Source organism: Theobroma cacao, chromosome 9, assembly GCF_053813885.1.
Source record: "Theobroma cacao isolate CCN51 chromosome 9, ASM5381388v1, whole genome shotgun sequence".
NCBI classification, from domain to species: Eukaryota; Viridiplantae; Streptophyta; class Magnoliopsida; order Malvales; family Malvaceae; genus Theobroma; species Theobroma cacao.
The window spans coordinates 2513702-2535551 of record NC_142647.1 but is presented as its reverse complement, the minus strand read 5'-3'; the positions used below and the strand labels follow the sequence as shown (position 1 = coordinate 2535551).

General features: G+C 36.0%; 2 protein-coding genes across 3 annotated transcripts; both read left to right on the top strand.

The window, feature by feature from the left end:
• Positions 1-1904: 1904 nt before the first annotated feature.
• On the top strand, positions 1905-6018 carry LOC18588019 (RNA polymerase sigma factor sigC-like). Its single transcript, XM_018128136.2, has 7 exons — positions 1905-2109; positions 2509-2603; positions 2714-3289; positions 3377-3607; positions 4277-4417; positions 4519-4719; positions 5537-6018. Exons 1-7 carry the CDS (start codon positions 2025-2027, stop codon positions 5816-5818), a joined length of 1611 nt encoding a protein of 536 aa, XP_017983625.2. The 5' UTR covers positions 1905-2024; the 3' UTR covers positions 5819-6018.
• Positions 6019-8453: 2435 nt separating this feature from the next.
• On the top strand, positions 8454-21242 carry LOC18588018 (uncharacterized). 2 transcript variants are annotated; one of them, XM_007012155.3, is made up of 22 exons: positions 8454-9661; positions 10751-10866; positions 11294-11502; positions 11891-12010; positions 12629-12757; positions 12854-12979; positions 13701-13756; positions 13849-13948; positions 14034-14151; positions 14346-14555; positions 15004-15340; positions 16209-16302; positions 16709-16817; positions 16969-17240; positions 17441-17568; positions 17690-17924; positions 18623-18811; positions 18914-19203; positions 19508-19721; positions 19815-20057; positions 20633-20724; positions 20819-21242. In XM_007012155.3, exons 1-22 carry the CDS (start codon positions 8838-8840, stop codon positions 20964-20966), a joined length of 4359 nt encoding a protein of 1452 aa, XP_007012217.3. In that variant the 5' UTR covers positions 8454-8837; the 3' UTR covers positions 20967-21242. The 2 variants fall into 2 exon arrangements, with proteins under 2 accessions (XP_007012217.3, XP_088665904.1); XM_088809778.1 differs by lacking the exon at positions 10751-10866 and having other exon boundaries at positions 9522-9661.
• The last annotated feature ends 608 nt before the right edge of the window (positions 21243-21850 follow it).

Here is a 21850-nt window from a genome sequence, read left to right as displayed (position 1 = left end):
TGAGGAGATGATCACTAAGCGAGAAGAAATGCTGGAAGTAGAGAACTCAAAGTTGCACAAGAAGCCAACTGAACAAATGGACCAGAAAATGAATATCATAAACCAGAAGTCAAAGTCGATCACTACAGGAAAAAGGGCAATCTCCTTGTTTCAAAGAATGCGTTGATAAACGCATCTCGGCTAAAGAGATTTTGCACCATAAGGTTTATCAGTGAGGAGGAATCAGGAGTGTCTATGTTACCATGCATACAGTTCAAACATGAGAAGGAATTCAGTGTTTGCTCGCAGTGTAGCAAGAATGGTAACTCAATATCTTGGTGTCGGTCCCCTACCCATCCAGTTTTTACAAATAGTAATCTCTGTAAATTTCCCTTGTCTGTTAAAAGACCTTCAAGCTACGCAACAGTGCTAGGAAGGACAATTTTCTTGAGACACAGAATTTTTTCGTGTGCAAAACTCATCTTAAACGGTTCAAAGTGCCGCAAGCAGTGGTTCTTCAGTCAATGATGTTTCTTAAATTAAGGAGAAAGGGAAGCTGACGGCAAGAACCACCGTTGGGGAACAACAAATGAAGAGACATAAAACTGCTGATGACATCAAACAAGAGGGAGGGGAGAAATTCATTGACTTAGATAAGGGTGAAACGAGTTTGAAATGTACAAGCCAGGATATGTCACCAAGATTTGCTATCAGGTTAAGATCTGGGTCTGATTCTGCTAGACTTAAGAAGAAATTTTCCTTGGAAGAAATAAGTTAGTAAAAATCTGGAAAAATTCAACTAAAAGGTCAATCAATTATGTGGGAAAGAGGAAGCTGGAGCACAAATTGGGGGCACCACGCTTGGTAGGAAGTTATGCTGATAAGAAGGGAAATAGACTGAAAGGAATCCGTCGGGCTGCAAGGAATTTCTCTTAAACAGTTGAAGAAGTACAAGGCTGATTGCGGCTTTTCTTTGCTTGGATTGTGCTTTGACAACATCATCTCATAACTTTTAATTTTATTCTCTGTATCCTTGTTATCTGTTTGCCTTTCATATATTGGTTTCTTTGCGTTATTTTAATGAAAACAAAATTAATCATCAAATAATACTTGGTATTTGACTACTTGTTGCTCAGAGGAGCAAGCATGTTGGGCTTGATACAACAAATATGGGTTGGGCCGCAGGCAAGTTCTGTAAGAGAAGAAACAAAGCCCAATTCTGACAGACCAGACCAGATGTTGCAGTTCACATGCGGCTGTGTAGCAGACCCAAATCCAGGTACAGTTGTTTTTCATTTTTTTTACTATTATTATGTTTTTGATTAAATATCCAAATAAGTCTTTAAATTATGTTAAAAAAATAATTTAATTTTTATTATTTTATTACTTTCAAATAAGTTTTTAAATTTTTATTTCAGATCCAATAAGTCTAACTCTCTAACCATTAACTAACTTTCATTAATCAATTATACATGTGACACTTTTATATTATTTTATTTTATTATTGTGATATTAAATATTATTAATTAAAATTTATATATTTACTTTTTAACTTATTTACTTAATTCTAATCAATAATATCTAATACCACATTATTTATCATGTTATAGATGACATAGTATAAAAATGTCATTTATACTATTGATTAATGAAAATTAACTAATGATTAGGTAGTGGGATTTATTTTATTTGAAATAAAAATTAAAAAATTTATATGAAAGTACTAAAAAGATAAAAATTGAAATGATTTTTTTATATAATTTAAAGGTTTATTCGGATATTTATTTATTTTTTTCTTTGCTAGTGGGAAAGGCAATTCGGGAATTGGGCACTTGCGTCATCACACAAAAGGGTGAAACTGTCGTTGACACGAGTTTTGGAGATGAAGAACCGGTGGCTCAGGTGTGAGAACACAAATAATCTAAAATTCAATGATTGTTCACTTGGTAACATACTTTTTCTTTTTGGTTTTTGCTATCCACCTTATAAGTCTGACAAGTTCATGAGCATTTGATGGGCACTGTGTCTCTGCTCTCTGGGGTCCAATGGGTTTCAGGCTGAATCTCAAGGGGGTTTGCCCAGTTCCCTCTCATTTTCTTGCCAATTCACCTTCGAGGCTCCCTTCTTCTGGTGAGTTCAAATAGATTTCAAATCCACCTTTCGTTCTTACTCTGCCAGAAAATAAAGTTAAATAAGCTTTCACTATTATATATATTAGATGACAGTGGCTAGATTGAGTTGATTGTTAAACTGTCTGTTAACTTCCTAGTTGAATTTGTTTTGTTGCCTTATGTTTATGTTAATTGAAGCCAAATATGGGTTGTCCTAAAATTAACTTCAAATTGGAAAGTTGGTTGCTTTCTGTTAAATTATAAGCCATTCAAGATCGTTGCTTTTACTATGCTTTATTTCCAAATTCACATCTGTGGTCTTATGCTTTGCTTATATATGATTTGCTCGTCTTTGGTTTGTTGTAGATTTTTTTTTTTTTGGTTTTATTCACTCACATTGTCCTATTTTCTGATGAAGGTGTGCTTTCGTTAAAAGATCCTCTGAAGGCATATGCTTCATCCGCAGCTCCGCAAACATTAGAAAAAGGTTGCTTGGAAATTGAAGAAATGAAGGTGTGTGGTTATGTCAATTGTTTCTACTAAGTTGCATAACTGTCCATTGTCCATTTCAATCATTTTCACTCTCAAGTGTCTCATACTTATTCTGAATCTTTTTCATCCAGGTAAACATTGGCAAGGGATCACAGGCACACAGTCATTCACTTACTATGATTGATAAAACTCATGAACTAATTGGAGGGGACAAATCTTCCTCTCGCACAAGCCCACAAGCATGCAAGGCTTCACATTATAGCTTGCTAATGGAGAATCTCGACGTTTTAGAGGAGACATTTGCTGATTCAGATGTGTTAACATTGGAGAGGGAAATTCTACTACAATTAGGAAGGCTTGGAGCTCTGAAATTATTCAACACATGTCTCTCTAGGACTCTTAAAGCTTCAAATATTTTGGACCTATCTGATGTTCCTGCTAATAGTGGAGATTGTAATATGAATCTCTCGGTGGATGGTCAAAAGGATAATATTGTTGTTTGCTCTAGAAAAAAGAAACAACGCAAAAAGATAAGAGAAAGGGCACTAGAAAACCCCACTATAATTTCTACCCAATTGCTGCCATCGAACACCCTGCATGGACGCTTTCAAAAGCCCAAAGTTTCTTCTGCAAAAAGAGTGTCAGACTCTAGAAGTAGAAGATTGAGAATTGCTAGAAATGAAGCAGAAATGTCGAAGGGAGTGAAGGTTGTCTTAAAAGTTTAGTATTTGGAATGCATATTCTTTAGTCACATCTTAAGGAAATCTTTGACCGCTCTACACTTTCCCAAGCAGGTGGTTGCAAACTTGGAGAGAATTAGAACAACTTTAGAAGAGGAAACGGGTAGAGCGGCAAGCTTGAGTTGCTGGGCAGAAGCAGCTGGAGTTAGTGAGAAGGTGCTGCAACAGCATTTGCGTTTTGGTTGGTATTGCAGAGATGAGCTTCTAAGGAGTACTCGCTCTTTAGTCCTCTACTTTGCAAGGAACTATAGGGGTCTGGGAATAGCCCATGAAGATTTAATCCAGGTTGGTCAGATTTTTTCAATATGTTTGGTTGTTTCATATAATGCTTGTTTCAATTTCTATTCCTATCAATTTGCTCATATAAATGTAATTTTCGGAGCGGATCTTGCCTGAATAACAGATGTGGTTGCTTAGCTTTTTCTTTGGCTATGTTAAGAATTCTATGTTTTGGAGTCTAGTCAACATATGTTAGTAGGTTAGGGTGAACTTTCTTGTGGGAAGTATTATGTTTGGAAGGGTGGGTTGATTTCTCAAACAATACAGTTCTTATAGACTGGGAATGTATGCCCAAATAATAATATAATATCCTTGTGGTGTGCTTTTCCATTTAAAATGGCATACTAGTGGGCATTCTCTCTTTTTAAAATTGAGAAGTAATTATACATTACCTTAATCAAAAAGCAGAAATGATATTGCCTTATGGAATCTCCCCAGTAAAATGGATTATCTTAGTAGGTGAATTACCATAAAACCCTCCTTTTTGCAGGGTCATTAGCATATTCAAATATTTCATTTTCTTTTTTAAATTTTTGTACAAATCATAAAGTTCTGGTAACAGTGAGAATGGAAGAAATCATGCCATGATTTATCAGGGCATCTTTTCTTCTGTGTGTCCTCTATTTCCTTTGGTTTCCCACCTGACCAAACATTCAAGTTTCTTGTTTTTGACAGGCGGGAAGTTTAGGCGTCTTACAAGGTGCAGAACGGTTTGACCACACAAGGGGATACAGATTTTCTACCTATGTACAGTTCTGGATAAGAAAATCAGTTTCAAGGATAGTTGCACGTCATGCTAGAGGGATTCAAGTTCCTGTATGTAGCTTTCTTCTTTGGTAGATATTTTTCACACAGATATCATGCTAATGCGTGTTGGAGCTTGACCAAAGTGTTATTCTCCTGTTCATTCTTTGTAGTGCACGTTAAGCAGGGCAATAGTTCAGATACAGAAAGCTCGGAAGGCCCTTAGCAAAAGCCATGGCAAATACCCAGACGAGGATGCAATTGCCAAGTTCACGGGACTTTCTTTGGCTAAAATCAGATCAGCTAATAAATGCATGAGAGTTGTGGGTTCAATTGACCAGAAAATTGGAGATTGTATGAATGCAAAATATTTGGTATGTCATTATTTTGTTTAGTTCACTTTCATCTATTTCTCTCTTGCATTTTAAGAACTTAGCGATGAGTAATTGATTAAGATACAGATAGGTTGTTTTGGTTATCTGAAGAAGGCAGTAAAGTTTCCATTTGGTTTTATGGATAATAAGTGATTCTCTATTTGATCTCCCTGAGACCCCTTTTTAGTTGAGTTGGATCTCTACTTCTTTGATTAGTCTGCTATATAGTGGCAAGAATTGAGGATGCATGTGACAAGAAATGCTGGTGAAGGTGCACAATCTATTAATATGGCAAAACCCCCTCTTGTTTTTCTCACAAATATGTACCTTAAACTCACTCTCTTTCTTGCTTGTTAGAAGCACTATTCTTTTTGTAAATGGAAGGTTGACTTTGCATCTACAATGCTACTGAGAGCATAACTTATTGAGGTCCCTTGACCTTATAACTTTGATCATGTGTGGATATGATTGGAGAACAAGGGCTTTTAGTGTTACTTTGTACACTTGAAAAGTCCTAACTCAAAAAAGAAATAACTTTAACATTAACAATATTATGAAAGTTGTGTTTACATAAAGTTATTGTGCATGTGTGAAGGATACATTCTAGAAAGTGGATGATGCAGGACAAGAACACGCTTGTTTTCTTCTCCCCTGCATTAACTCAATGCCTTACAATTACATGATAGGGTATAGATTTTTTTCTTTATTTAATTGCTTCTCAGAATGTGCATGTGCATTCTAATTCTCTAACACAAGCTTGTTGTAGGCATCAATTATAAGATGCTTTGATTGACAACAACTGTGGGTAATGATGCAGGAATTTATCCCCGATTTGTCAGTAAGGAGCCCAGAAAAAACTGTGATGAGGCAGCACATGAAGGAAGATATTCATGATCTTTTGAATGGTTTGGATGCAAGAGAGAGGCAAGTGATGGTTTTACGTTATGGGCTCAAGGGCTCTCCCCCTAAGTCTCTTGAGGAGATCGGGAGGCTGTTTCATGTGAGCAAAGAGTGGATAAGAAGGATAGAGATGAAAGCAATGAAAAAATTGAGGGATAAAGAAACGTGCAGAAATTTAAGCCATTATTTGGATTCATAGCTAGGGTTACGGTTTGAAATAGCTCTCATGTTGGCTGTTTTTGGTGTTAGAGCCTGAGAACACACTTAATTGCATTCTCTAAAACTATGATAGATGAGTAAATTGTAAAGAGATTTGCAAAATGCAAAACAGAAGGAAAATGTACATTCAACCGTACAAGGTTCAAAATCAACATGGTGTTGTCTTGAAGTCTTCACACAGACACTGTGTGCATCCTGAAACTAATAGTTTTACCCTGACTGACAATTGCTAATCATCTTCTTTTAGTAAAAGAAGTTATTGTTATTCTTATGTCTTCATTTGTAGTAAGCTAGAAGATTGGGTAAATTGTACTTGTGTTATTGCCTTGCAACCATTCCATAACTGAGCATAAAGATTGAATATACATGGTGACAATCAATCTCAGCCAAATGAAACAAGAGGGAGAAAAAAGTAACTATCAAACTGTCAAGTCCTTATGAACTTGAAAAGGAAAGTAAAGAATGAATACCAAGCTTGGACCTCTCCTTCTTCCAAATTAACCATCAAATTCTATAATTTGACAAAACTTGTTGTCTCTTTTCCTGTCTCTTGCAATTGTGGTTCTACCGTTTTGCCGCTTCTTCTAATCTCTCCCTCCTCCAATCCGTAATTCAAACGTGGAATACCTCGACTCCCCCTATCGTCTATTGTCCATAAGGATGTTGGTAACTTCATCCTTCTAGTCTTTGGACCATAGCTTGATATGAACTTCCTCTGGACTCTTCCATAACCCAATGTCCAACGTGAATAAGCTAAGTTAGTTCAATCCAAATAGAATGGGCCCAAGCTCAATCTCCTGGGTACCATTCATTTTACAATTACAAATATTTTCCGTTTTCATGCCACAGTATTTTTTCTACCACATTACCATTATCTTTAATTATTTGTCAAATTTGCCACTACTCCATAAAGTAAGGTTCAAGATTCTTTGTTCTTTGGGAAAAAAAAAAAAAACAGAGGGTAATAGAGTACCACTAGTGTATCTTTTCCTTAGTCGTTTGAAAATCCAAGTATTTCATTCATTACATAAGTGTTTTATTTAACCATTATGATATAATATTTAAAAAATTTAAATTTTTATTACGTTTAATTAAATTTTTTAATTTTTATATAAACTTTAATAATTAACAATTTACTAATTATTATTAATTAAAATATTATTTATCATTTTTATACTCATATGACACGAATATAGCATTGATATAGAAGGTAAATACCATTAAGTCAGCATCATATTACATAAAATAATAAGTGATATTTTGAATAATAATAGTTAGTTAAAAGTTAATTATAAAGATTTATTTGAACTAAAATAAAAATATATATACTTGATTGAATATAATAAAATATTAAGAATTACTAGAATATGGTAGTTTTTGTAAGTTTCGTTCAATGAAATGGAATACATAATATATTCGCCTTTCAAAAAAAAATAATAAGAACTTGTTTGAATTTTTAATAAATAGTTTAAAGAGTATTTTAGATATTATATCAAGAATTAATGATTGAATTTATATCAATGTATTTTAAGTGTATAATATTTATATACTATTTTTCAATTATAAAATATTACCTCATATATATGAAAAAAAAAAGTTTTAAAATATTTTTGTAATAAACATTTTTTAAATTATGAATATTTATTTTTAAAAAAATTAAACTTTTAAATTTATTCATTAATGAGACGGTAATATTTAATTCATATATATTAACCGTGCATTAATGATATCAAAATAACCCAAATTCCTAATATTTAATTTGGATGAGCTGTCACCAGTAACTAGCGTAAATGAATATTGAAGAATTATTATTTTACATGGTTGACGAAATTCAAAAATTTTATTGCAGAATTTTCTCATCACGTGTTTGGTTACGTGTAACACACTAATTAAAATTTTCTTTGATAAGTAATATATTTAATTAAATGAATACTATATCAAAAAATATAAACAATATTAAAATGTCAAGTTAATCCATTCTTATTTAGATGAACATGTGATGTTTTTATGCAACTAGCTCCTTTTTTTTTTTAAAGTATGATTAAACTCTTTTAACAAATGACAAACGATAAAAATTCTTTATTGGGCAAGCAAGCAGCTTCCCAAAGGAGCTGCTTCAAGTAAGCTTTTCACTTGGCTTGGTTTACTACACGTGGCTTACGTTCTTGCTAAGAAAAAACTGCTTCAGCACTCGCTTTGCAGTCACAGTAACCGTCCCTTTGTTGCTGGTCCACACACGAAGCAAAGATACCATGCCGGTAATTCAATCAAATCCTGATGCTGCGCTTACCATGATGGGTTTTTGCGCTCCAAGTTACGCGCCTTTCAGACACCAATACATTTCGCGCGTAAAGTTCACGCCCATCTTAATTAATAATTAGGGTAGGCTTAAAAGCGAAAGCTATTTAATCTCAAGGCTAGACAAATATCTACGCCGTCGTTTTTACCTAACCCGCGCCAGGAGGTTGCTTAAATGCTCTTTAACTAAAGCTCGAAGAGCATTAACTCTCAAAGAAATCTAGAACAACCAATCTTACCGTAAACCGATTATATGACCATTTTAGACTGGCTTTAAAACTGAAAAAAACTACTGTAACCAATCAAGATTTGAGAAACAATCAGGCTCACGTAAGCTTTAACATTTTTTAGTCTTCTCCTCATCTTCACCCCAATAAAGCGCTCTCTCTCTCTCTCATCTGTTACTTCCTCTCTCTTCTTCCCCCTCTGTGAAAAGCGCACTTTCTCTCTCTCTACAAAGCCTTTTTTGTTGCAGAGAGTCAGAGAGGAAAACCATTTCTAGGGTTTTCCATTTTTTTTTTATATTTCATAAAATTTTGACACAAACAGTTATATACAAAATATTTGTAAAATTGCGTCTATTATTTCTTTGTTTTTCATGGTGGTTTCAACGGTTGTTGTTCCTGTATGTTCCCGAATCAACGAATTTACTCCAGCACCGAATCTTAACCCTCCATTCTAATGACTTTCACCAGCAGTGAATGGCTCGATTTCATTCTCGGTTTCTCCATTTCTTCTCCTTCGTCTTCTACACCACCCTCATCTCTCTTTCCTCTTTGGCCCTCGAATCGGATTTTTTGGTAATTGATTCGGATTCGGAAGCTCTTTTGTTCCATCAAGACTACTCTCCGCCAGCACCTCCTCCGCCGCCTCCTCACGCCCCGTCGGTATCTTGCACTGAAGATCTCGGCGGGGTAGGTTCCCTGGATTCCACGTGTAAGATTGTGGCCGATGTGAACCTCACTCGTGACGTGTACATAGAAGGGAAGGGTAATTTTTACATCCTCCCCGGAGTTAGATTCCATTGCCCCTCAGCGGGATGTTCCCTAACCCTAAACATCAGCGGAAACTTCTCTTTAGGGGAAAATTCTACTATAGTTACTGGTACTTTCGAGCTCGCGGCTTATAACTCTAGTTTTTCCAATGGCTCCGCCGTGAACACTACGGGATGGGCCGGGGACCCACCGCCTCAGACGAGTGGGACCCCTCAGGGAGTGGAGGGAGCGGGCGGAGGTCATGGGGGCCGCGGTGCGTGTTGCTTGGTGGAGGATGGGAAGTTGCCGGAGGATGTCTGGGGCGGAGATGCTTATTCGTGGTCATCATTGCAGGAGCCTTGGAGTTATGGGAGTAAGGGAGGGACGACGAGTAAGGAGGTGGATTATGGAGGGGGAGGTGGTGGCCGGGTGAAAATGGAGATTAAAGGGTTGTTGGAGGTGAATGGGAGCTTGTTGTCTGATGGGGGTGATGGAGGGAGCAAAGGAGGTGGTGGATCAGGTGGTAGCATCTATATTAAAGCTCATAAAATGTAATGTTTCTCTCTTGATTACTCTGTTTTTTTGAGTTTGTTTAGTGTTGCTTTGGTTTATTTAGATTTCACAGTTGGATGGTTGTTTGGTAATTGAAAAACAGATAACCAAGTAGTGGGAATTAGATACTTAAGTGTCCTTGTATATGTGTCCCTGCTATTTAAGAGTAAGCATTGAATTTTCTTTGTGTTAGATTCTTTGTCTTAGAGAGGATTATAAGAGCATAAAATAGTTTGTAAATGAGAGCTTTCAAAGCATAAGGCTATGGAACAGTAGTGATGAAAGTTCATTTGGGCTGGCATTGGCTGTTGTGATGATGAATTCAAATCCTTTGATGAAGCCTCTTAAAGCTCTAATATTGCTCCTAGCATGCATACTAACGAGTGAAGGATATTGATGATGAATTCAAATTATTTGGTGAAGCCTCTTAAAGCTCTAATATTGCTCCTAGCATGCATACTAACTAGAGTGAAGAATATTGATGAAACAAACCCTCAAGTCCGCTTGTATTTGCTTGTGAGGAAAGTTTTGGTTCACTGGACATGCTGCATGCTATTTATTGCAAGCATTTAATGATTGTGCATATATTTTGTGGATTTGTAAAATGCACCTTTAATCAAGTTAATTTGGAGAGCTTGGAGCTTCCTCCATTAGCAATTAGCCTTTTATGTAATCATTGGGCCACATAAGTTGACACCTGGGATAGCTGACTTTGGATATGGCTGGGTGCTAGGTGATTTAAATTGTTTTAAGCCCTATTTGTTAGTAGCGGGAATAGGATCTGTGTCTCTTATCATTTGTGCTCCATTTAGGTCATGCCTGATGTTTCTATTTTAGTTTTATTAACAAAAAAAAAAAAAAAAAACAGAACAAGGTTATGGAAGCTGATGATCCTATCTTATGTATGTGTAGTACTGGCCAATTCTGATGCTTCAAGTGTCTGCAATTCTGGATATAATTTTCTTTGTCTTTGTTTTGAATAACCTGACTCTTTTGGATAAATACGTATGGGTTTAATGTCATTATATAGTTACATGGATATAATTAGGGTGTTAGTGTCATTGTATCTGTTGTTCTGTGAAGAGCAGGACTGGAAGTGGCAGGATAAGTGCTTGTGGAGGTAATGGTTTTGCCGGTGGGGGTGGTGGAAGAGTTTCAGTTGATGTTTTCAGTAGGCATGATGAACCAAAAATTTATGTACATGGTAAGACTTTTCATGTTTTTTGCCATTCTTATGATGGAAGAAGATCAGTAATTATTAAGATTAAGAAATTAAAGCTATTTTTATAATATTTTTATGAATACTTGTTGACTTTTGATTTGCTAAAAGAAGGGACTCATGAATGATGAATAAAATTGGCTAGCTTATTGAAGTGCGGTCTAAAGCAGTTTTTGACGATTATAGTATTTTGCACTCTAAGGATGCCTTTTGATGGTGAAATAAACGAATAGTTCACATGATGAATGAACTATATTGGATGATAGGAAGCTTGGAAAATGACTGTTTTTTTTAGAGCTTTTCACATATTCCAATTTCATTATTCAATTTTTTTCTATTTTTTGTTGTTTACTGCTTGCAGTTAGTACATTCATGGTAACTGCTTGGTAATTAATTGATTATTATCTTGCAGGAGGAATTAGTCATGGCTGCCCTGATAATGCTGGTGCTGCTGGAACCTTTTATGATGCTGTGCCCCGGAGCCTTACTGTTAACAATCATAATATGTCAACAGATACAGAAACTCTTCTTCTAGAGTTTCCTTATCAGCCACTTTGGACTAATGTCTATATTCGAAATCATGCCAGGGCAACTGTTCCGCTGCTTTGGAGTCGTGTCCAGGTTTGAGAATTTGAAGTTTTAATTTTGTAACAAAGATACCAAAAAATGTTAACAGGCTTGAGAGTTTGAATTTTTAATATTTGTGACAAAGATACTTAAAATGTTGATATCTTCCAAAACTCATGATCTTTGCCAGCTTTTAGTTCTCATTTGATACTTCAAAGTGGCTTTTTGGGCTTTATTTTCTTTTTAAGGCATCTGAGTTATTAGTAAATTCAGTTTACTTACCTTTAATATATGAAGTTCTCTCTAATTTTTTTCCATGTTTTGGAGTTGCCATATTGTATCATTTTTTTGCATTGCATATTTGATAATTGTGCTTTGTAAAGTTTCAGGTGATATAGGTTTCACATTAGGAATCTAATTCTATTGTTTGTTCCTTTTATAGGTGCAAGGACAGATAAGTCTACTATGCAGTGGGGTGTTGAGCTTTGGGCTAGCACATTATGCTTCATCAGAATTTGAATTGTTGGCAGAAGAACTGTTAATGAGTGATTCTGTACTAAAGGTGACTGATGCATTTTCTTGGGAACTTGAATACGTGATGAAGTATGTAAATTTTTGCACAAATTGGTGTTTTATAGGTTCTTATTTTGAGGTCTTCTCAAATGCATATTTGGTGGCTGTAAAAGCTCTATGCTTTGAGCGAGATCTCTGTTTCTCGTATTCATTTTGGTCTCATTTTATGAGACAATATTCTCCACATTTGCTATCAGTTGTCTTCCAAAGTCTTCTTTGTTGTTATATTGTTAAGTTGATAACTAGATTACGCAACAGAATACCCTTCCTGAAATAGCTGATTTTTTTTTTAATAGAAGTTTTAACTAACTGTTGTATCGATTTCAAGCTATGTATTTCCACTTCATTTGCACTCTTTATGTTGTTAACATGTCTTTCTAAGTTCTGATATATCCTCATAGCAGCGAGATGATTCCAGAGCATATATGTTTCAGCTGTGTCAGCTGCTCTCTATTCATTTCCGCTTCAGCTGACCATTTCTGTATCTGCTGTGTCAGCTGCTAGCTATTCATTCTGTTTCAGCTGATCATTTGTCTCATTTTTCTTCCTTTCCTATTTATTATATGCTTCTGATATACTTTCTGATCCCCCTGTTTGACAACGTCAGGTCTATGGGGCTTTACGCATGACTGTGAAAATATTCTTGATGTGGAATTCCGAAATGCTTATAGATGGGGGTGAAGATGCGACTGTTGCAACTTCATGGCTCGAGGCTAGTAATTTAGTTGTTCTCAAGGTGCTTAACCTGCTGCATCTTTGTATTTCTTTCGCATGTTTCTCAGGATGTAATTATTCTTGACAATTCCCCCTTCCCTCTCTTATTCATACCCAGGAATCATCAGTCATACATTCAAATGCAAATCTGGGAGTACATGGTCAAGGTTTATTGAATTTATCAGGACCAGGAGATAAGATTCAAGCACAACGACTGGTCCTATCACTATTTTACAGTATTCATGTAAGCAACTATTATTATATTAATTGATTGGTTGTTTTCTGTTCACGGTTTATACATTTTGTTGGTTTGTAAATTCTGATATTATATGATTAAATAAAAGTAATTTAAGTTTGCTGAGGACATTTAGGTTTGGAAGCTGAGGTATGTGACTGGTTACATTTCAACGGTTGAGTTACAGTTCTGAATAATAAAAATGCTTCTAAAGTTATTTAATAGTAATTCATTAAGTTTTACTACTCCGTCTAAACTTTCATTTTAATTTTGATCCATTCATTTGTCTGAAGTTTTTGTAAGGACGATGATTTATTTGTACTTTCACTGTCATATATAATGTTAAACATGGTATATTTTTCTTATAGAAGCCTTTTTTGGATTAAAGTGCGAGTTTGGTTGTTTTGCTTATATTGGAGGGGAAAACAATGCAAATCTTGTGTAATTCTAGCTCTTTTGTTGATTTTCGTAGCTTCCATATTCATGTATGTATTTCGATGCTGGTGTATTACACTTCTTTGGCCACTATAAAATCATCATGATAGTTAATAGAAAAGCACGTGATTTGGTGTGGCTCATGGACATGACCACATGTATGGTATAGATATTTGGGAATTCCATTCACCAATTGTGATGAATCTTTGCCATGGGATTTATATACTTTATGCTGGGAGATTCATGGTGGCTGTCCTACATGATTAATGAATTAATTATATTTGTTTGTGTGAAGGTTGGACCTGGATCTGTTTTACGTGGTCCCCTAGAGAATGCATCATCTGATGCTGTGTAAGTTTTGGTTTTGGTTGTATCACCCTTGGATTGAAGGCTTGTACTCGTCTTATTATATGTCTCACTATTCCTCTTTTTGTGTTGGGCAGCACGCCAAAGCTTTATTGTGAGCTCCAAGATTGCCCCATTGAACTACTTCATCCTCCTGAAGATTGCAATGTGAATTCGTCTCTGGCTTTTACTCTTCAGGTGTTTATTCTATACAGTTGTGCAGTAATGAAGTGAAAAATATGCTCGCTTTTGCTTATTTAACTGTTCCATTATTATTTTTTAGATATGCCGAGTTGAGGATATCACTGTTGAAGGTCTTATTAAGGGATCTGTCGTTCATTTCCATCGGGCAAGAACAATATCTGTACAGTCTTCTGGAATAATCAGTGCATCTGGAATGGGTATGTTCTCCATTGCGGTTTAGGTTTTATTTTCTTTAACCCTCTTTCTCTCTCTATACACACAGTCATGTGCATACACATAGAAACACATCCATGCACACAAATTGATACCTCCATAAAGATAGTCTTGTATACCTTTTTATCATCTTTTATCTGTGTCATATTTGGATGGACTTCTTTTTATTCTTGTCCAGGATGCACAGGTGGCGTGGGTAAAGGAAATTTTTTAGACAATGGTATTGGCAGTGGTGGTGGCCATGGTGGTAAAGGGGGGCTTGGATGTTATAATGGAAGTTATGTTGAGGGTGGTATTTCATATGGGAATTCAGAGTTGCCCTGTGAACTTGGTAGTGGAAGTGGAAACGAGAGCTCATCTGATTCGGCTGCTGGAGGTGGTGTTATAGGTAATGCTTTTGGGTCAATTTTTTTTGTGCACATATATTTGGCTCTTTTTTGCATTTAAATACCTGAAGATGGAGATAGGCAAGTCTTAGCAAGGTTAGTTTGAGTGCTATTTTATACCATCCTGTCTGTTTCCTCTGAAAATGGCTGTAAGATGGTTAAATTTTATTATTAATCATGTAGGGCAGCTATAACTTTAGTGCAATCTGATTGGTTGATTTTAAGTCACTGCCGTATTACCTCTTTCATCTTGTTCCTGGGATTGAAGTATCCTAATTGTTTTAGCCTATAAATTTACATTAGGTAATCTGGTTTAAGGTTTAGTTATCTAATTCTATGTAAAAATGAGGGGGCAATGTTTGAGTTGCTGTATTGTCTTAGACTCTTAATGAACAGCTATCGCTTTAAGTTTATTTAGTCGTATTTTCATGAGATGTTATGTCTGAACAGTGATGGGTTCTGTGGAACATCCACTGTCAAGTTTGTCTGTTGAGGGTGCTTTGAGGGCTGATGGAGAAAGTTTTGAAGAAACTGTCTGGCAACAAGAGTATTCTGTTTCTAATGATTCAAGCATAGCTCCCGGGGGTGGCTCTGGTGGTACTGTCCTTCTGTTTCTGCACACATTGACTCTTGGCGAATCTGCTCTTCTTTCAAGTGTTGGAGGATATGGTAGTCCCAAAGGGGGTGGTGGTGGAGGAGGGGGAAGGATTCATTTTCATTGGTCAGACATTCCCACTGGAGATGTGTACCAGCCAATTGCTAGTGTGAAGGGAAGCATCTATGCTAGGTTTGTTTCCAATGTAATTTCTTTTTCTGAATGCTAAGTTATTGATGGACCTACACATTTGATAACTTTTCTAGGTCCATGATATATTGGGGCAATCAATGCTCCAGGTGGTATATGTCCACAAAATGATATTGTATGGTAACTGCTAATAAGCTTTTCATCCCAAAATTTGTCTCATTCTCTGACTATTACTTAGCTTCTTCTGTTTTGATAGATTGAGGGCATTAGTGAATATGAAATAATCAGAAGTATGCTTATTTTTTAACCATGAACTGTCGAGTCCCAAACATTATATGTTGAGAATGTTTTATGGATCTGGTAGCAATACTATGGTTTTATATGGAGTAGCTTTTATGCGATTCATAGAGCAAGTTGTATCATTTCATGAAGTCATTGCTATTCTTTGCTTTTGATTGTTTGAGAATATTCTAGATTGAAGCCTTAAACTGCAAATATGATTGATAAGTGTTGCTTTTGGGACTATATTGTGGTGGTAGACTTAAACTGCTATGCTGTAATGCCTAGATCTTATCTCAGTGCTGCAAATCAAGTGTTGAAGCTGTCAAGTGTGATTTTACTTTGGCACTTTGGTTGCATTAGTGAGTAGCTGATTCGTATCTTATGTCATTGCTTTGAAGGATTACACTGGAACTATATCTTGATGAACTGTTTAGTAAAGATGTATATAACAGGTTATGTGTTACAAGTGCAGTAACTGCTTGCCAAAAGGGCTTCTTAGTTTGTAGTTACCTTTAACAAGGAACTTTGTCTTTGCCTTCTAGTTTATACTTGTAAATACTTGTCTCTGATGCTCATTTATGGAGTTTAGCCTATTGGTATCCTGGTGATTTTGTGATTATTGGTACAGAGGAGGATTTGGTGGAGGCGAGAGTGGAGGTGGAGAAAATGGAACTGTGACTGGTAAAGCTTGTCCAAAGGGACTTTATGGGACATTTTGTATGGTAAGTTTGCAATTTTATGGCGTTCTTAAAAATTTCAGATTCTTAACATGGAGATGGGTACTGGAGGCTATACTTTTAATTGAAGCATCTGGAAATTTAAAATTTATTCAATAATCAAATTAACATGAATTCTGTCATTGAAATGCTCATATGTTTAAAGTTAAAGGGGAAAAAAAATTCTATTCAATCCAATAATGCAGTTGAATTTATGGGGGCAGTTTAATATAAATGAATTTGGTACTTGTCTAATTAATGTAATGTTATCCTCCAAATTGGTTGGAGCAAGTCTATCTCGCATCTCTTTCTATAAGTTTGTAGAGATCCTTTTGTTGTCTTCTTTTGAACCGATACAAATTGTTTATTACTTTCAGCTGTTGAAGTTTGTTAACTATTTCTGTTTCTCCAGGAATGTCCTGTTGGTACTTATAAGAATGTTAGTGGCTCTGATAGCTCTCTCTGTTATCCTTGCCCTGCTTCAGAGCTTCCCCACCGTGCCATTTATATTGCTGTTCGAGGTACATTTGAATGTGTATGAAGTAGATTATTTGATGAGATTCAAATGGCATACTGCTCTTATACTGCAGTTTTTTGTATTTTTTTTTCCTGAAGGGTAGTTTTTTTCTTTATTTTTAGTAAATTAATTTTCAAAACCTCCTTTATTAACAGGTGGTATTGCTGAAACACCTTGTCCTTATGAGTGCATTTCAGACAGATATCATATGCCACAATGTTATACAGCCCTCGAAGAGTTAATTTACACATTTGGGGGACCTTGGTTATTTTGTCTTCTACTTGTGGGTCTTCTCATCCTCTTAGCACTGGTGCTTAGTGTTGCACGAATGAAATTTGTTGGGGTTGATGAATTACCAGGCCCAGCTCCCACTCAGCATGGCTCTCAGATAGATCATTCTTTCCCATTCCTGGAGTCATTGAATGAGGTTGTTTATAGTTCTTGTTTTGGTTCTCTTTATGATGTCAAAGAACTCCTGGCTTTCTGTGCTGATATTTGTATTGTTGATGATATATTTTTCCCCATGCTAAGTTATCAATTCTCTTGTTATTTTTGCCCACCGTTGCCTTTGGTTAACTTCAATTGTACCGTTTTTTCTCCTTTTTTTTTTTTTTTTATCCTTTTCAGGTATTGGAAACCAATAGAGTTGAGGAGTCACGGAGTCATGTGCACAGAATGTATTTCATGGGTCCTAATACTTTCAGTGAACCTTGGCATCTGCCCCACACTCCTCCTGAAGAAATAAAAGAGATTGTGTGAGTATTGCTATGTTTTTTGTTGAATTGCTTCTCATACACTTGTGCTGTACGCTGGATTTGATTAATAGTTAATTTATCAGAATTGTTAGACATTGACTTGAGTTCCTTGACCTGGCAGATATGAGGGTGCATTCAACACATTTGTGGATGAGATTAATTCAATAGCTGCTTACCAGTGGTGGGAGGGTGCAATTTACACCATTCTTTCTATTCTTGTGTATCCCCTTGCTTGGTCATGGCAGCAGTGCCGCCGGAGAATGAAATTACAACGATTACGTGAGTTTGTTCGATCAGAATATGATCATGCTTGCTTACGTTCTTGCCGTTCGCGGGCTCTCTATGAGGGGCTTAAGGTCTCTATTTACTTCTATTCTTGGTTTAATTTGTTCTCTATTATGGCATCATTTTACGTGGTTTACATCTTGTAGCTGGTCTATGTTCATCTTTGCTTCTGCTTTTCTCATCATTGTCTTTGCAAGACATCATCATCTTTGGAAAACCAACTATGTAGACATATCAGAGATGGATGCTGTTTATGCCTGAACTCATTCTAGTTTGAGTGTTGAACAGAGTCAGAGTCACTGAAATAAAGTTTGTCTATATATTCTTCCAAACTTATCTTATTTACCATCCTGAAATTCTCATCAATTCTGGAGGCTTTTAGTTTTCTGTACAGTTTGTTTTATAAACGTGTTTAAGTAATAACAAGAAGTTTTTTCTCAATTAAAAAGAAACCAAATTAAAGGACTGATTTAATGGCTCCTATAGTACATGGTTAGATGGGTACTATATTTTTGGAGGGAAAATGGTTACTCTATACCCTAAGTGCTAAATCAGTTGACTTACTGCTATATCTGGCATTATAGTTGCTTTTGAGTCAATGAACACTAAAGAAAAGAACAGATGAAAAGGATTTACAGTGTCAACTTTTTGGGATTTACACATTAATTTCTAAGATTTGAACAGTTTTTGATCTATGATACAAGTGCTGCTAAAGCATAATTCTCGCATGTACCTTTAAACTTGAAATTTTGGTATTTGATCACTGTAGGTATCTGCTACTTCTGATTTAATGCTGGCTTATGTGGACTTCTTCCTTGGTGGAGATGAAAAGAGAACAGACCTTCCACCTGGCCTCCCTCAAAGGTTTCCTATGTCTATAATTTTTGGAGGTGATGGAAGTTATATGGCTCCATTTTCCCTCCAAAATGATAACATTCTTACCAGTCTTATGAGTCAGGTTAGTTCTCATATTTTAGGTATGTACATTGGTGAAAGGCATGGGTTTATCTTCCAAATTTTAGCTATTATGAAGTTCTTTTTATTGTTATACCTCTTACAGTTGGTGCAACCAACCACTTGGTATCGACTGGTGGCTGGTTTGAATGCACAATTGCGCTTGGTTCGTCGTGGACGGCTAAGAGTAACATTTCGATCTGTCCTCCAATGGCTTGAAACGCATGCTAATCCTGCTTTGAGAGTCCATGGTGTACGCATTGATCTTGCCTGGTTTCAGGCTACACCTGGTGGTTATCGCCAATATGGACTTTTGGTGTATTCTATTGAAGAGGAAAACGAGCCTATATCATTGGGAAATACTGATGGAGGAATCAGAACCGAGCTTCTTTCACGGTAATGTTTGTGTGTGTGTGTGTGTGGCATGTTGGCATATCTCGAGCAGATGCTTGGTTTATTATAGAAATATATCCCTGCACAAGAATAGGATGACCTGTGGGGCGTATTTTACAGAACCCCGAGGAACTAAAGTTAACAAGTAATTTTGCTTGTATTATATGATAGAAAGAAATTCAAATTTCTGAGTTTCATATATGTGTATATACATGTGTGTGTGTGTGTGTGTGTTTGCATATGATGGAATTGTTTGATGCCTAATTATATGTAATTTAACTTGGTTGCTTTCTTATTTGCTTCATAGTATGAAGACCACATACCGGCAAAATCAATCTGGTTATCGAAGAGAAGATGCACTTTTAACCCAAGGTCATCGAAGCAGTGAAGGTTTTGCAAGGCGGAAGAGGAGTTACAGAGGGCTTATAGATACTAACAGCTTACAAATGCTTGAAGAGAAGAGAGATATGTTTTACCTTCTCTCTTTCATAGTCCATAATACTAAACCTGTTGGTCACCAGGTAGCTCACATGAATTAAGGAGTTATATTTTTTTTACTTGTAAATTATTTACAAATCTATATCATTCACTTATCACCTTGTTTTATGTTGCAGGATCTTGTTGGCATAGTCATATCAATGCTACTTTTAGGAGATTTTAGCTTAGTGTTGCTTACTTTCCTCCAGTTGTATTCAATATCATTGGTGGATGTCTTTCTGGTTTTGTTTATTTTACCTCTTGGCATTATTCTTTCGTTTCCTGCTGGCATAAATGCTTTATTCAGTCACGGTCCAAGGCGTTCTGCAGGTCTCGCACGTTTCTATGCTTTGTGGAATATAACATCCTTGATTAATGTGGTAAGTTCCTGTACTTTTTAATCTCTATTTCACTAGATAAACATGCTTTTTTTCCTTTTGTCTTAGTTTTCTACAATCCCTATAATAATGAATTTCTATTTCTTTGGATTTTATTAATTGCTGAGGTCAACAATTAAGCAGACCTAACATTATCATTTAAATTGTCCTTGGTAGGAGTGAAAGAGTTTGGGCAGTATAGAGGTAAATGGAATTTCTGGGTACAAATGAAATGTTGGTAGGCTAGAAGAAAGGGGTGTGGGGAAGGGGAGATATAAGAAAGTATATAGGGAAGACATAAGTTACAAAAAGGGTTGATACTGGTGAATCTTAATAGCATTTATTCCCCCCATCTTAGTAATGGAAAAAAAAAAAAAGAACTTCCCCCCATCCCCCATTTCTCTCTCTCCTATCTAAGGAATATTAGATGGCAAGATGAATTAATCTTCTAACTTCCCAACTTTATCTTTTTACCCTAATATCCTTTGTATTCTTAGCTGCTCCAAGTATTTGAAAGTAGTAACCTGCCTTTTGTTTGAATCAAAACCTGTGGTAATCATCATCTCATCCTTTGCCAGGGTGTTGCATTTCTTTGTGGATATATTCACTATAAAAGTCAGTCATCATCAAGTAAACAGATCCCGAACATTCAGCCATTGAATATTAACATGTAAGTTAATGTATTAGGTGCAAAGGAAATTTAACTGTGACACCATTCTTGCTTAACATTGGTGTGTATCTCCTTGGTTTGGTTTTGGATGCAGGGATGAAAGTGAATGGTGGATTTTTCCAGCTGGACTGGTTTTGTGTAAACTTTTCCAATCACAACTTATAAATTGGCATGTTGCGAATCTAGAGATTCAAGACCGCTCATTGTATAGTAATGATTTTGAGCTATTTTGGCAGTCATGACCATCATCATGTCAAAGAGATACTTACACATTAACAAGGTTCTTTTGTTCACTTTTATACTGCTCTAGTTTTTGTATGTAATTTGAGGGGAACAACTGAGTTCTTGACACATAAGTAGAAATAGAAACAAAGGAGAAAAAAAAAAAGAAAAACCAAGAGATAGAGTGAGAGGGGCATTCATTCATGTAAGCTCTCACGTTTTTCCTTTAATTTTGGGAGTTCCAATGTAAATAAAGAATTGGAGTACACTAATGCTTTAGAGAATTCATTTGTATATCTCTTCGGTGCTAAGTTTGTCATATCAATCTACCTTGTGAAGCTTCTTTATGGATCCGGGCATTATTGCTGGTTATAATACTATCTGATGAGATGCCAGCCAAACCATGCCCTGCATGGTGCATGCAATCCTTATGAAGTTGACTAGCTAATACGTTTTAAAGATTTAGCTTGGATCCTGAGGTGAACTCTCTCCTGATCTTCAATATGTTTATATAATTTTCTTACTGAAACGACAGGTCTGAATTTCGAAAGTGCCCTTCCAGGAATGTTCATAAATGTATCATCTATATTGAACTTTTTTAACCAAAGAAGATACTCTTATGGCAAATATTCACTTGATATGGTTCTGTTACTTAAGGTAGATAAAACCACCGGGTAAGACCTTGTGCCATGGTTAAAGTGTCTAGCCACCCATTGTAACACTGACATACCAGATTAAGAGTCGGTAAAAATAAAACTGTAACTAAACTGGGAGGTAGTATCAGATACAAGGAACATGTCCACCAAACCTGAAAATAAGGAAAAACAAGAACTGGCAAAAGGCTACAAGCATTTGTTGAAGCTAATACCTTTCTCGAGATGACTGATTAAGGCATCATATTCAA

What these genes read in the sequence shown, in the direction of transcription:
- LOC18588019 (XM_018128136.2), top strand. Translation starts at nt 2,025, where the DNA reads ATGGGTTTCAGGCTGAATCTCAAGGGGGTTTGCCCAGTTCCCTCTCAT. An exon ending in AAATGTCGAAGGGAGTGAAG is followed by an intron (nt 3,290 to 3,376) that starts GTTGTCTTAAAA and finishes TTTCCCAAGCAG; the next exon opens with GTGGTTGCAAACTTGGAGAG. An exon ending in CCCATGAAGATTTAATCCAG is followed by an intron (nt 3,608 to 4,276) that starts GTTGGTCAGATT and finishes TGTTTTTGACAG; the next exon opens with GCGGGAAGTTTAGGCGTCTT.
- LOC18588018 (XM_007012155.3), top strand. Translation starts at nt 8,838, where the DNA reads ATGGCTCGATTTCATTCTCGGTTTCTCCATTTCTTCTCCTTCGTCTTC. An exon ending in AATCAGTGCATCTGGAATGG is followed by an intron (nt 14,152 to 14,345) that starts GTATGTTCTCCA and finishes ATTCTTGTCCAG; the next exon opens with GATGCACAGGTGGCGTGGGT. An exon ending in TTTATGGGACATTTTGTATG is followed by an intron (nt 16,303 to 16,708) that starts GTAAGTTTGCAA and finishes CTGTTTCTCCAG; the next exon opens with GAATGTCCTGTTGGTACTTA.